Source organism: Ips typographus, linkage group LG1 (assembly GCF_016097725.1).
Source record: "Ips typographus isolate SLU linkage group LG1, UJ_Ityp_2.0, whole genome shotgun sequence".
Lineage (NCBI taxonomy): Eukaryota > Metazoa > Arthropoda > Insecta > Coleoptera > Curculionidae > Ips > Ips typographus.
In genome coordinates this window covers 27,281,891-27,296,586 of record NC_138422.1, presented here as the reverse complement: position 1 = coordinate 27,296,586, position 14,696 = coordinate 27,281,891, and the positions used below count along the sequence as shown (strand labels likewise).

General features: G+C 31.2%; 1 protein-coding gene across 3 annotated transcripts; it reads left to right on the top strand.

Moving 5' to 3' along the window:
* Window positions 1-1,186: 1,186 nt before the first annotated feature.
* Window positions 1,187-14,121, top strand: CCHa1 (neuropeptide CCHamide 1). Of its 3 annotated transcripts, XM_081996068.1 has the most exons (7): window positions 1,187-1,391; window positions 8,330-8,404; window positions 8,476-8,502; window positions 10,752-10,787; window positions 13,278-13,476; window positions 13,625-13,709; window positions 13,762-14,121. In XM_081996068.1, the coding sequence occupies exons 1-7, from the start codon at window positions 1,298-1,300 to the stop codon at window positions 13,783-13,785; spliced, it is 540 nt and encodes a 179-aa protein (XP_081852194.1). In that variant the 5' UTR covers window positions 1,187-1,297; the 3' UTR covers window positions 13,786-14,121. The 3 variants fall into 3 exon arrangements, with proteins under 3 accessions (XP_081852194.1, XP_081852195.1, XP_081852196.1); XM_081996069.1 differs by lacking the exon at window positions 8,330-8,404 and having other exon boundaries at window positions 1,188-1,391; window positions 13,762-14,119; XM_081996070.1 differs by lacking the exons at window positions 8,330-8,404; window positions 8,476-8,502 and having other exon boundaries at window positions 1,188-1,391; window positions 13,762-14,119.
* The last annotated feature ends 575 nt before the right edge of the window (window positions 14,122-14,696 follow it).

Here is a 14,696-nt window from a genome sequence, read left to right as displayed (position 1 = left end):
TCACGTGGCCACTTTATGACTTGAGATGCATGGTTTTCAAATGATTCTCTCTTTTTACCATTCAATTTCTAGGAGTAATTTTGAAATTTTCATGTCTGTATTCATACCATATTCGTGAAATGCTCAAATATAACGTAATACACAAGAGAGATCCATTCAAGAATCAAAAATAAGTATTCAATCTTAGTTTTCGATAGGGAGCTTCAAAGTTTACTAATATTTTCTAATCAATTTTTATGTACTGTTTTATATAAACCTGAGTAACTCTCCTATATGGAATGGATAGCTAATGAAAAGTCCTTAGCAAAGATATGGCAACATTGGTTGATCAGTGTGTTTTCTGTTCAATTTTCATGCACTGTTTCATTTGAATCACTTTCTCATTTCAATGATAAGGTATGGACTTTTACATGTCGATGGATAGCCAATGAAATGGGCTTTTGAAACTTATATCAAGCCTACCTGGCTTGAATTGTTAGGAAATCCATCAAGGAATTCATTATATTCATTTTTAAATAATTTGGAGTCAGGGTTTCATTTAAACCTGAATAATTGCCTTAATTGACTGACAAGGTATAAACTTTTACATGTCTAGGGATAGCCAATAGCCTTTTCAAAGATATGGCAACATCGGTTAAATCATTTAGTTCAGAAGAGGGTTTAAATTGTCTTAAATAAATTATTTCTAAAAATTATGTATTTCATTTCAGTTTAGGAGGTACTTTTAGTTATTGATGCATAAGATTTTTGACTAGGATTTTTTTAACAAATAAGTACATAATTAGTTACAAACTAAATTTGTTATGGTAATTTAGCGTTTTTAAATTTGAAATCTAAGTAATTTTTACACTTTTGGCAAATATTTGTTAATTGTTACTGAAAACCAGTTTTTTTTCGTTTTGTATTAACAACAATCTCAAAGTCTTTTTAAAACCGATTTACTCTTATTATTGGTCATTAACTTTGATGGATATCCTTCCGTAAATCCTAATTTGACATATCTTGTATAACAAAATGACAAAATACGTAAACTCTTGGTTGGTGGGTGTCACGAAAGAAACCCCCTCATTCAAAAAGGGAGAGGACGCGTAGACCGTGAATCGCGTAGGCGGTGCATGGCATGGAGTACACCAAACACTACCCCAACGACTCATCCCCATATCTCCACCTCATTCCGTATAAAAGCGGCCCGTGGGGGTAAATGTCGCGAGTCAAACTTTGAAAACTCTGCCAGACTGCAACAAGTCCTGCAGCCGCGCACCTGAAGAATTCTTGTTAACAGTTTGAAAGCCGAAAAATGTGCCATAAGAACGGAAAAACAAAACTCAAGACTCCGATAGTTACTTTTGTTGTAGTTTTGGTCGTTTTTCTTTCTGCTGAATGTGCCGCAGGTAGGTGATTTTTTCATTTAATTTGACTGTCATAATTCTCTTTTCATTTTTTTTTAAATTTGCACAGTACCACTACTTATTTTTAGCTTTTCTGATAATTTTACGAATAACTAAAATTTGGGGCCTAATATTCACTCAACCGAGACTACTGATAAAATAGACTATTTTGATTAAGGCCTAAATAACCCTTTTCTATACAAACTGATTCATGGAAGTATTAAAACAATTTTCGTTTACCAGACCTTCAAATCTGCACCAAACTAGTCACCCAGCAAATTATCATAATCGTGTATATTATTATAGCCTATTGGGAATGAAATCTATTTGAGGGTTAATTAATAGAGGCAACACGGTATAAAATACTCTCGTTATAATTTAACTTTATTAATTAAACGTTATTGAGAGATATTAGCATTAGCAATATAATGATTAGAGAGTTTAATTGTTGCTTTGCTGTTTAAATTATTCATGCAAAATAGTAATTTAGTTTGATTTAATGCACAATGTGGCATAATGTTAGTGATTTTTACAAACATAATTTTTTACTTAATATTAGCTGATTTAAACTCCAAAATTCTTTAAATCTGTAACTGCTATTTTAATTTTTATTTTAAAAGCTTCTGAAAAGTTCACAGATTTTAAAACTAATATCTAATACCTCTCTCTAATCTAATATCTTGAAAACAGTAAGAGTACTGTAACGGTGTTACGGTTACTTACACTCGAAAATATTTAAACCGGTTTAAATTAAATGTTGCTTAGATTGTGACATTTATTGACTCGATATATCACACGTAAAGCTACATTTAACCTAAACCTACTAATACGAAGGTTAGGGTCAGTTGTATAAACTAATTGCAATCTACCCTTTAAACTAACTAAAATTAGTATTGACGTCTTACAGCAAAACTTTGTCAGATTGTCTTTTAACTATAACTTATATAATTAACCCTAAACTGCTTCATTTCCTTGTACTATAACGTACAGGTCAATCAAGAATACTCTGTACACCAATTTAGTGAGTGGAAGTGAATATTAAGCCTAAAAAAGTAATTATGTACTACTGTAAGTTTCTGAAATACATTTTTGTCCATTTAATTCGACTAAGGCACCTTGAAAATACAAAAAAATTAAAGAAATTAACTCGAAACAGATCAAGTTACCTCTTACTCAATAAGAATTTGAAAAAGTGTATCATATACACACAAATTACGTACGACCTATATTATATAATTGACTGACCCTACAGAAAAATGCATCTTTGATAAAGTTTTTGTTTGTGAAATGTGTAGATTTACACTTTGTATCACTTAATTTCTCCAACTTTCATTTAGTTCTCCATTCTAATAAATAGAGCATTAGTAACTGTGTTATTTACATAACGATTTACAACTCTAGATTTGAGTTGAGGCCTGTGAAGTTTTATTATACAGGGTAGTTGGAAATTAATTATCTTCTACGATCTATTCTACGCAAACATCTAAACTACTATCCACCTCCTGACACCCTGTATATTATGAATAGTGAATTATTTTAATGCATAGACCAGGTCACTAAACTCGATGTTCTTAAAGCTAGTTGAATAACCTTAAATTTTCTATAAATTATCAATGTATACAGATAAGGTGCCATTCATTAACATTTTATTTCACCATTAAAAACTAACCGCTATTTTAATAAAATCCACTGAAATACCTCCTAATTTTCGATTTTTTACACAACTGCCTAATAAACTAGTACCGAGAATTGACTTAAATTTTATGACAATTTGCTTTTACAAAGAAAATATAGTCGAGTCAGCCAAGTCGTAAAAAGCTCGTTTTTAACATTCACTCAAGATAGGAAAGATAACTAGAAAGTTAAACTAGCACCTTAATATTTTCCGTGTCGTAAAACAAAGTCGTTGTTTCATATATTGCATCTATTCAGACAACGAAGTTAAGGGTAATATTTTATTTAGAAAACGTTAAGAATATGATTCCCTTTCAACAGGTGAATTCAAGTTTAATAGGTGCTGAAGCTCGTTCAAGATTAACAACGACTTTGCCATGGAAATTTACTCACAAGTGGATAACAGTAATGACCGAACATATTTTTGTTAAAAAAGCTTTAAAAAAAGTTTGATATTTTTATTATTTGTTGTAAGGAAGTTTTCTTTACAGAAGATTCCTCTGTAGACTTAACAATTTGAAAAGAAGTGTGTATCATAATCATACAAGTTATGTACGAGCTGTATTATAGTTGCCACTAGAACATTTTGTATAAAATTCGTCTGCAGCAGGTAGTTCTTATAGAATTTTTTTGTTACTACACATTTTGATCTTTTTATCAATAATCGCCACGAGCTGCCACTAATTGGTACAAAAATCCTAAATTTGTCGCACTCAAAGCGCATTTTGGATAACATATTCCAGCACTTTGAGTGGGACAAACTGAAAATTTCCGGTCTTTTTAACACCGTTGCACTAGTTGTAGATGAAAAATTTTTTTCAAAACCACCACATTTGCGGAATGTTACCACTCTATTGAACACAAAAAACGCGTATGTACATTAATGGCCGTCAGGGTTTGTTAAGTCCACAATGGATTCTAATGGTGATGAGAGTACAAGATACGAGTTAAAAAAAAAACCGACATAATGAAAAATGCTGAAAAGGTCGGTAAAAAATTAAGGAGAAAGGATTAGTTTTCTGGAATTTTGTCTTGTTTTTGGTTTGAAAACTGTGTTGTTTCATTGGTGGTAAGAGTGAAACATATTAACAGAAACTTTTAGTAATATTTGTAAACAAAGCTTTCTTGTTGTTCTGGTATTTCTAAATCAAATTCAAAATACAAAATTAAAAGAAGATGATACCATTGGAATTGATAATAATTAACTGATATAACTGTAAATTAAGAAACACAGATCAACTTTGCATTACCACCTAACCTAATAATAATAATAATCATTTTAGACCGAGTTTGCAAAATTGTTATACAATCAATAGCAAGTATTTTTTTATGCATTTGGCTGTTTGACAATAAGTGGCAACACTGTGCCAATTATTACCAGAAAGTTGGAAGACAATTCTGGAAAAAACTCGCTGGAGAATACAGTTAGGAAAACGCTCGATTAAACAATCACTTGCTAAATCAAAAGATGGGTTTCTGGTGTAAAAATACATTTCTTTATTAACTTAACAAATTTATTTAGGATCGTTTTAAAAAGCATGGAAAAAATACTTGAATAATAACTTTAAAAGAATGATGGAAAAAGCAACTTACAAAACAGGTGCAAAGTGCAGAAAATTCAATAAATAAAAAGACTAGCAAAAAACTTGTAAACTGCAATAAACTAAACAAATCTTACTCAGGTAAATTATTGTACTTTTTTACGTTTTAGAGTCTAAATGATGACGATTTCTGTAAATAGTCCCAAGACTCAGTTTGGACTTTATTATCATTTTGCCTTTTTTGTCTGTAAATCAACAATAGTGAATATCAATATAACATTAGAACTGTTCCAAACTGCTCTATTTCGACAATAAACGTGATCCTTTTTTATATCTTACAATACAAATAAAACGGTTTTGCTCTCATCAAATTTCGTAATTTCTCTTAATTACATTCTCGTATTTATTATGTAAACGTCAATTTTAATGTATACCTGTAATATCTATAAACAGCATACATGTTTTGCTGCAAGCAAACATTGTTTGTTCGTAATTTTTAATGATGAGCTGACTAGTTGACTCTATGTGAAAAATTAAATGATAATATTTAGAGGCAATAAACGTATGTACCAAATTTCAAAACAACAAATTGAGATGTTTATTACTTTTCATTACTACCAAGTTATAAAAATGTTATTAACATACTTGATTTTTAAAACTTTTTGAGATTGTTACTGTATTACGATCAAAAAGCAAACATACAATAGTCCAAAAATGTTGGTAAAAATTTTTTGCAGAATAAGCAGAAAATAACACACTGTATAGCATCGTTATTTACTTTGTATGTACTTACACTAATTGGTGTTTTCAGCTAAGCCGAGCAACAATATTTGTTAAAAAAATAACGAACAAAATATGAAATAACTCATAAACTTTGTACTTAAAAGAAATCATAACCTTCTAGAGCAATTTACAACAAAAAAACTCACACAAAATTAACCAATATCGTCTTAATTTATCCTTCAAAATTGATATATTACCCATTCAATACCTTCACGATAAATACCCCATAATATTGTCGCATTCATTATGTCGTTGACAGATTAAAGACACCCTTTAATATCCGAAACTTGTTCCCGGTCAATAAATAACTTCCGGATCAAAAAGGAATCTTCGCACAATTAAAATCTAATTTGTCAAACAATTTTCAAGAAGCAAAAAAGGCTTATTGTATATTATTAACCGTAAATCTAGCTAATGTTTCAGAATTGTGAGTATTTTTGTTGGTACTTCCACTGTTTGTACCTTGTTAAAAGCTTTTTGCGGTGATGAGAGGGTTAACGATTGTCTTGTTGGGTAATCAAACGAAAATGGACGGTTACAGGTGTTAATCTCAGTGGAGTAATACCCGTAGAGCATAATATTGCTTTATACCTCCCTGACCTCAAATTTTTGCACGGATTAAAAAAGTGTTTTTGTGTATTTTAGGGTTGAAAACTAGATTGTCGCATCTACCCTTTCACATTATTTATGTTTTTATTAGCGTACTCCCAGGTTACTTATAAAGTTTATTGTCATTTTCATTTAAGTATGGAAATTACAAAATTATTCACAGGAAATCAACAGTAGGAAGACCGACTTTATGGGAAGGTTATGTCAAAAAAAGTTCAGCTATTTTGCCGTAAAGAAATACTTTTATTTAACAGATAACCGAAGTAGGTTATGTTAAATTTCATACAGAAAAACAGAATAATAAATACTGGGCGGTCAAACAACCCAAATCAAAAATATTCATTAACCTCACTTACAAATACAAGTTTCCTCACCACCTGACATTTTGTGAATGTGCAACAGAGCACAAATATATTTGTCTATCAATTATATACGAAAATATAAGTCTGGTATACAATAGAAATATGAAAATACCAGGAATAATAGTAGGAATGTGCCTGGTATGTTACTTTGGCCACCAAAAAGGTATTACTTAGCAGGAACATTCCCAGCACGTTATGAATTAGAAGTGCCTCCCTTCCACCTACATAATTAAACTTATCACTAGTTAGATATTTGGCATTTAGATGTTACAGGTCTACAGTTTTTTTTTCAGCTCTCACATACAGTGTAATTTTATATTACATTTTATAAGAATGACATAATATAATCCGCATATCCCAGGTATATACTCGGCATATTCTTATGAAATATACCAAAACTTTATAATGAAAATTCGTCTGACATATACCCAGCATTTGTAATGTTATATACCTTGTAGATCATGACTGGCATATATATTAATATATTATTAATATGTTTGTAACCATGGGTTATTTAATGTCATTCCAAAATGCCCTATTTAATTGAAAATTGTTATTTACTTTTCTTTGCTTAGCATTACTCTCATTAATTCTTTTTCGTAGGAGATCCCGATTTCGAGGAAAAAACCGTTCTAATTATTTCTTTATTATTTAGACACAATTTGTGTACTCTTTTCAGTGTTTTTCGTTAAATCTTCGTTAATTCTTCAAAATCTTATGACAAGACGTATGACATTAAATATTGTTAAAGGTTATAAGGAAACGGGATTGGTACCCTTTGTAAAAGTTTCTTACAACGACTTGTGGACGGTTATATTACACCACGTTTAATTAGCGTTAACGTAATATAAAACTTTCTAATTTTAGGCTGGGAAAATAAGCTGTCGCTCGTATATTACAAATTCTCGCTTTTGTTTTATATGAAAAAGTATGCGGAACCTTCTGAACGAAAAAAGAGTATCACGTATGAATAAGATACAAAATCAAATTATGGTAATCATTGTGTCTGCCTATAGTTTCACCCGTACTGTAAAATGCATTATTCAAAGTGTAATACAAATTCCTGAAACAATTTTTAAACCGTGAGAAAAAAGTAAATTCTACATTCTGTATTACTTATACAGCACGTGTTTTGTAAAAAAGTGTCTAGAAGGAAAACTTTAAGGTTAACATACAACTCTTGTAAAACTATTCTGGTGTAAAAGCTACTAAACTTTTTTAATGCAGTTAAGTCATAAATGTGATAGTACGAGATACACAATTGTAAGACAAATTACGACTAAAAGAACTTGGATATCAAGCATAACACTTAAAATCAGTAATTTTGTACGTTTTTCATAAAACTTTGATACACTTATCAAACTTCTACTAAAATTAAGGCAATAATTTAAATAATAAATCTTTCAAGTGTTTTATTTAAGATAACATCGAAATGCCTAAAATACTTTACTCTCACGTTTTACGTACGTAATTTGTCCTGGGACATAACCACATCCAGCAAATGCGGTGAATAAATTACGAAGAATCATAAATACCAATTAGCTGTGTTTTTTGCATTTTTTTGCGCTTAAACCCATTTATCAACACATGGTCGGCATAAATAGTTCTGAACGAGGTTAATGCAAAGTAGTCCAAAGTGTAAAACACTGTCCAGTTAGTCTTAACAATGTTAGAAAGTGTTTTACCTTACATTTTTAATTTAAAGTTACTCTAAAATGTATTTTCAATCATTCAATCAAGTACAAAATTTCAAAGTAAATTTAGAAAAAAACATATTAAACTAAAACTTCCAAAGTCCAAATTTCTGGAAAGGCATAGCAACTTACTAGGAAAACTACTAAACTCCTATACATGTCTGATATTAGAAAATGACCTGTCTCAACTGTAATTTAGTTAACATTACTACTACAAGGAAAAATGTCATATCACGGATTTAATATATTCAATCAATTAAGGAAATTGCATTTTCAAGGTATTTTGACACCGCAAAGGTCAAAAGCTGTGCATTTAAAGCTATGGGCCACAAGGAGGTTACAACCACGTCAAGGTAATTTTCCTAAAGCAGTTTACGTGACAACTGTAAAATACGCAAGATTGATATAATGTTATTTGTTTCAGGACGATATGAAATTAAAAAAAGTAGGGGTACGTATTATGTCCCAGTGCATGATAAATGTAGAAAAGTAGTTAATTCCGCTTAGTTAGATTAGAAAATTGTAGTTTGGAATTTATGTAGTCGAAAATTGCAATGAATACATTATAATTCACCCTTTAGGCATGTTATTAAGGAAATGAAAATAGTTGGGAGTAAACAAGGAAATCACCAAGCCGTATAATAATAGTCTCTCTATAATAAAATTCAGCACAATTTTAACGCGGTTAAAAAACTTATTATTACACGGCCGACAGTCAAAAAGTTAAAATAGCCGTTTTAATTTAGGAGAGTTTATAAAAAAAAGCCAAAAGTCTATTTACCTTACATCGTAAATGCAGTTAATTAAAGAAAACCGCTTTTTGAAGCAATGAAATTAAAAAATTTTGCTCTTTATTATTCGACTCACAGTTTTCATTGTTTCAGTCAGCTAACATGGAAAATTTCAGAACTAAATAAGTAACTTTTTTTGTCAAAAGTGTAGGATTGTGATAAATTGCTTCTGTCTGGTTTAGTTCTTAGATTACTTCTTGTTGAACGATGAAAAATTTTTTTTGTGTTTCTTGCTACTCTATTAACTATTATATTTCCAGTATTATTCTTCACATTTTGCACTAAACTTTAGTCATAAATATGCTCTCTAAATTTAACCAATAGACCGTAGCACACCTTTATTACTTAAAAATAGTATTTTATATTTGGTATGCATGCATTTTTGACGTTAATCTATAAGCACATAGTGCTCATTTATCAAAAACCCAAATTTAGTTTGTTACAATTTTAGAAGACTTTTTTAAATAAACTTCGTTCTTTTTTAAGCATGTTTGGAATAGTAACCACATGAATAAATAGTTAAAAGAGTTGCAACCCAAAAATAGGATCGTCCAGTAGATTAGAAGCACATACAGCACAAACACGAGACAGTTTTAGAGAATTTTATGAGAAACATCCAGTTTCAAGTTATACTGTATTCCAATAAAGAAAGGGAATAGTGTAATGAGCTTCAAAAATCAGTTTAGGAATTTCTTAAAATAGTGTACTTGTCGATACCATTTTTGGTGTAGAATATTTTTGGAAAACTCAGTCTTGACTATTTTTTATCTTCAGCATTCTTTTGAAGTGAGTTCTCAGATAACCTAGTTATTTGGAGTTTGAAGGAAATAATAGATAAACTAAGAGAGTAAATCAGTGAAATTTGGCTTGTAAAAGGCTCCAGGGTAAACTTTTTGTAAAACAACATTTAAGAGACATTTTGATATATTCTGAGATTTTTTTAGAAGTAACATGAACATTTTAGTGTAAAAAATGTCTAATTTTTAAAAAGTAGAGATGTTCTTTATTTTTCACAGTTTTCTTGTGTGTAAATTTAGAAATTAAACCTCAAGTTAAGATAACTGCAATTAATTTTATTTAAACAAATATATAAATTTTAAACTAGAACTATTTCGTATAAGGCTTAGTTGAATCTGAAAAAAGATGACCATAACATAACTCTAAATTATGACAACATTTTTATCCTCCACCAAGAATGCCAGAAATTATGTACACTTTTAGTCCATATTAACTAAAGTTTTATCAATTTATATAATATTAATAGTATATTTCAACTTTTTTACACTTTTGTAAAACAACAATTTCTATTGGTTAATTTCCATGGGTACTAAAATTGAGTCTAAAAATAATTACAAACACTGACTGACGCAAATTGTTCTAAAACCCACTTTGGCACACAATTTTCAAATGATTAAACAATACTTTACAATAACACCGTTTTTTTTGTTGTAACTGGTAAACTGCAAAAAATCTCCGCGTATTACTAAAATGAACGTGTTTATCCTCCAACATTTCGGCACGATAAAAATGTAATACACACAATTGTATCGTATTTTTCATATTCTTCCCTACCGGGCTCGAATATTATTTTCAATCTACGGCCTTTATCCTCAAGTTATTTGTATAAATAAAAACTGGATCGGCAATGAATAAAACCTGCTGGGAACTCCTTGAACGTCTATTTTAAGACAAATTAAAACTAGGTAAATGCCAGTCATTGGTGCTTGTTTCAATTAGCAAATTAGAAAAGTTTCTTGTAATTTTTTATAGTAGGGACGCCAAACAGGAAATTGTTTTTCTTTAATATCTTCTACATAATGTTGATAACAATAGTGGCTGGTTATTGCATGTTTGATGTAACGAATAGTCCAGAAATTTTATGTTAATTACTTTTTTGTTTCTGTTTCAGGAGCATGTTTAAATTATGGACACGCTTGCTGGGGTGGTAAGTACTATTTTCTTTTTAAAAAATTTCAAAAATGTTAATAAACACATTTTTGCGAGTTTGAGTTGAGTCAAAGTTTTAGGTAAAATTATAAATTTGCCTGTTGAAATGACAATTCTAGAGAATTAAAGTATGTGCAGTTTATGTGTTTTTTATGTTAACGTTTATTCTGAAAGTGGCATTACAGAAAATTCCACTCGGCTAATCATTTCAAAGTAATTACAGCCATAATGACATTTAGATATTTTGAAGTATTAACCACAAATATAGTAGAAATTCCGTTATTTTAAGCAGACTCTCTCTTAAAACCCCCAAAATGAGTATTTCAAAAAAATCTCATTACATTAGAAATTGGTTTCAAGCTATTTACAGCCCTAATGACATTTACATCTAAACTAAATAACATAAACAAATTATTCTAGTGCAAAAAAGAAGAAATAGATATAGAATAAATACTAGAATAAATACTTCATTTTTACGAGATTCATAGCAACACTAAATACTTTTTAATAGAAAAATAAAGGTTTTTGAACATTTTCTTCAACAGTTTAAGATATTTTTCTCCACTTTGACGTCCTCTTCAGAAGATGGTTTTATGTGTTTTATGGTTTTAAGTATTAAAACCCTTTGCCGTTTCCAAACAGTAAATTTCACGTTTTTTCTATTTCTCGGGTTTATTGGGCTGCTACGTCCCTGGATTAAGTCTGATGGTGGTGATTTTTTTATTGTAAAATGAGTACAGTCTAAGCTACCATCTCGTGCAAAAATCACTTCAATCAGACGTTTAGAATGTGAGTTATGGCATTTTTGCCGTTCGAGGACAATAAATTTCACGTTTTTGCTATTTCTCGGGTTTCTTGGGCTGCTACGCTCCTGCATGAAGTCTGACCAAGCTGATTTCTTTTACTGTAAAATGAGTATAATCTAAGCTACCAGCTCGTGCAAAAATCACTTCAATCAGACGTTTAGAATGTGAGTTATGGCGTGTTTGCCGTTCCAAGACAATAAATTTCACGTTTTTGCTGGTTTCTCGACTTTCTTGGGCCCTGCATGAAGTCTGACCAAGCTGATTTTTTTTACTGTATAATGAGTACAGTCTAAGCTACCAGCTCGTGCAAAAATCACTTCAATCAGACGTTTAGAATGTGAGTTATGGCGTTTTTGCCGTTCCAAGACAATACATTTCACGTTTTTGCTGTTTTCTCGACTTTCTTGGGCTGCTACGCCCCTGGATTAAGTCTGATGGTGGTGATTTTTTTTTACTGTAAAATGAGTACAGTCTAAGCTACCAGCTCGTGCAAGAATCACTTCAATCAGACGTTTAGAATGTGAGTTATGGCGTGTTTGCCGTTCCAAGACAATAAATTTCACGTTTTTGCCGTTTTCTCGACTTTCTTGGGCTGCTACGCCCCTGGATTAAGTCTGATGGTGGTGATTTTTTTTACTGTAAAATGAGTATAGTCTAAGCTACCAGCTCGTGCAAGAATCACTTCAATCAGACGTTTAGAATGTGAGTTATAGCATTTTTGCCGTTTCCAAACAATAAGTTTCACGTTTTTGCTGTTTTCTCGGGTTTCTTGGGCTGCTACGCCCCTGAATTAAGTCTAATCAAGCTGATTTTTTTTACTGTAAAATGAGTACAGTCTAAGCTACCAGCTCGTGCAAGAATCACTTCAAACAGACGTTTAGAATGTGAGTTATGGCGTTTTTGCCGTTCCAAGACAATAAATTTCACGTTTTTGCTGTTTTCTCGACTTTCTTGGGCTGCTACGTCCCTGGATTAAGTCTGATGGTGGTGATTTTTTTTACTGTAAAATGACTACAGTCTAAGCTACCAGCTCGTGCAAAAATCACTTCAATCAGACGTTTAGAATGTGAGTTATAGCATTTTTGCCGTTTCCAAACAATAAGTTTCACGGTTTTGCTGTTTTCTCGGGTTTCTTGGGCTGCTACGCCCCTGAATTAAGTCTAATCAAGCTGATTTTTTTTTCTGTAAAATGAGTACAGTCTAAGCTACCCTCTGTAAATGTAATAAGCTTCGTTTATCGAATGTTTTGTCCTGTTTAATAGTTTTTATGTATTTTGACTTCTCAAAGTAGGAAGTTAACATTAGATCATTTTTATACTTTGATTGTTAAAATCTGTGCAAAAAAGCTTTAGATGTATTAAATGCCCCTGATTTTCGTTAAGTTGTTGTATTTAGTTACATTATGTACCAAGAAACAATTTCTAACAGAAAATGATTGCTAAATAGTTATCGAACACTTTTCTAGACCCTTTCTTCTTTTTCTCTTCTTCCGAAAAGAAAACAGAACGACTTTGTAAGCAAATAATCATATTCGACAGTAATCTATTACCTTAGTAAATATTTCTTTCTTCTAAAATTGGATTTATCAAGTAAACGCGACTTTCCAGACATAGATAACCACTCAATACCTATTTTCCTTAGCAATAGACAATGCAAAACTGTAAAACGTAAAAATATTGCAGCCCATGGGAAAAGGAACGGCAGACAGGAAGCACTTCCCCGAATCGAGAACGAAACACCCCAAAACAGAGCCAGAGAGTGGTTTCTCTCTAAAATGATAAATCCCTTGGACCTGCGGTATTACCGGGATATGGACGCGTCCAGAAACCAGCCCGAAGTTGACGACCTCTTCACCGATCCCGATGGAGAAAACTCCAAAAGGTAAATTTGCTTCCTTGACTCTAATTTAGGAACTAGTTAAGGTTAATTACTGTCAAGTTTCCAAACCGTGTCCAAGCAAAGGCTAGTTTAATGGTTGTTAACTAGTTAATTGCATAAGATTGTCAAACTAAGTGATGTTCTTTTCCAGTGGCGTAGAGTGGGACAAGGTGAGAGAGATTTTGAAAAATCCTGTATCTTCAATTGCCAACGGAAGAACTATTGACAACTACCTGGTATGTTTTGAATACGTAACTTAATTATCATTAATTTAATGGTGGTTTGCAGGAAAAACGATCAACAAGTGAATAGAATCAAACGACTCACTTAAATTAACAAATATTATACCTGACAAATTGTTTGTATCCCTTCTATTTTTGGTATGACTTACTAAATTCCATTACTAGAAATAACGCGTTCCTTATAACTGGCTGGAATAAAGAATGCGTTATCGTCATTGGATATTCTAAAAGTTAAACAAATGCACAAATTATTGCATGCGTCAAATTCTGTAAATCTCCCCTCGTTACGCGAATTTAAAGATATATAATCAAATGGAGACCTGTTAATCAATGTAGGAACGTAATTCATTCAAATATAGAATAGCAAAATAAACTTTATAAAAAATGTACAACTTTGATTTTTCTTACTGATCAATTTACAATTTTTTTTTATTTTATGTTGCAACACATAGATCTTTCAAATGAGCAACCAGTGACTGCAGATTATTTAGAGATGGCGTTTGCTAAAAATGGTTACTAAACCAATCAAAAAATTATATAAGTGAACTCGAAAAACTCAACAAAATTAGTTCAAATTACAGTTGAAAACTCCAAAATTTTACCAAAAAATGCTAAAAAAGACGAGTTAGAATTAAGTGAACTGTGTAATCTAGTCTTATTTGGTTGAAAATGTCAGATTTACAGCCAGCAAAACTTTTTTAATCAGCTTTCATTAATATCTCGTGAAAGAAATAGAGATTTGCAAATTTACCGGTCAATGGAATATTAATTGTTTTTCTCAATCACTCTGTAGCTCAGAGTTCTTTTTAATAATTTTGTGGGGACGCTTTTTACAAAATCAATAGTTTTTTACAACACACTCTGTATAACTGGTGGATTTTGTCAGCTTTGACGTTGGACACACATAATGTTGACATGTGGCAAATCAATCATGACACTTGTCGTTAAATGACAGGTGGTCAACATAAGCTTAGCTTTCTA

What these genes read in the sequence shown, in the direction of transcription:
- CCHa1 (XM_081996068.1), top strand. Translation starts at nt 1,298, where the DNA reads ATGTGCCATAAGAACGGAAAAACAAAACTCAAGACTCCGATAGTTACT. An exon ending in TGGACACGCTTGCTGGGGTG is followed by an intron (nt 10,788 to 13,277) that starts GTAAGTACTATT and finishes AAAATATTGCAG; the next exon opens with CCCATGGGAAAAGGAACGGC. An exon ending in GAACTATTGACAACTACCTG is followed by an intron (nt 13,710 to 13,761) that starts GTATGTTTTGAA and finishes GGTGGTTTGCAG; the next exon opens with GAAAAACGATCAACAAGTGA.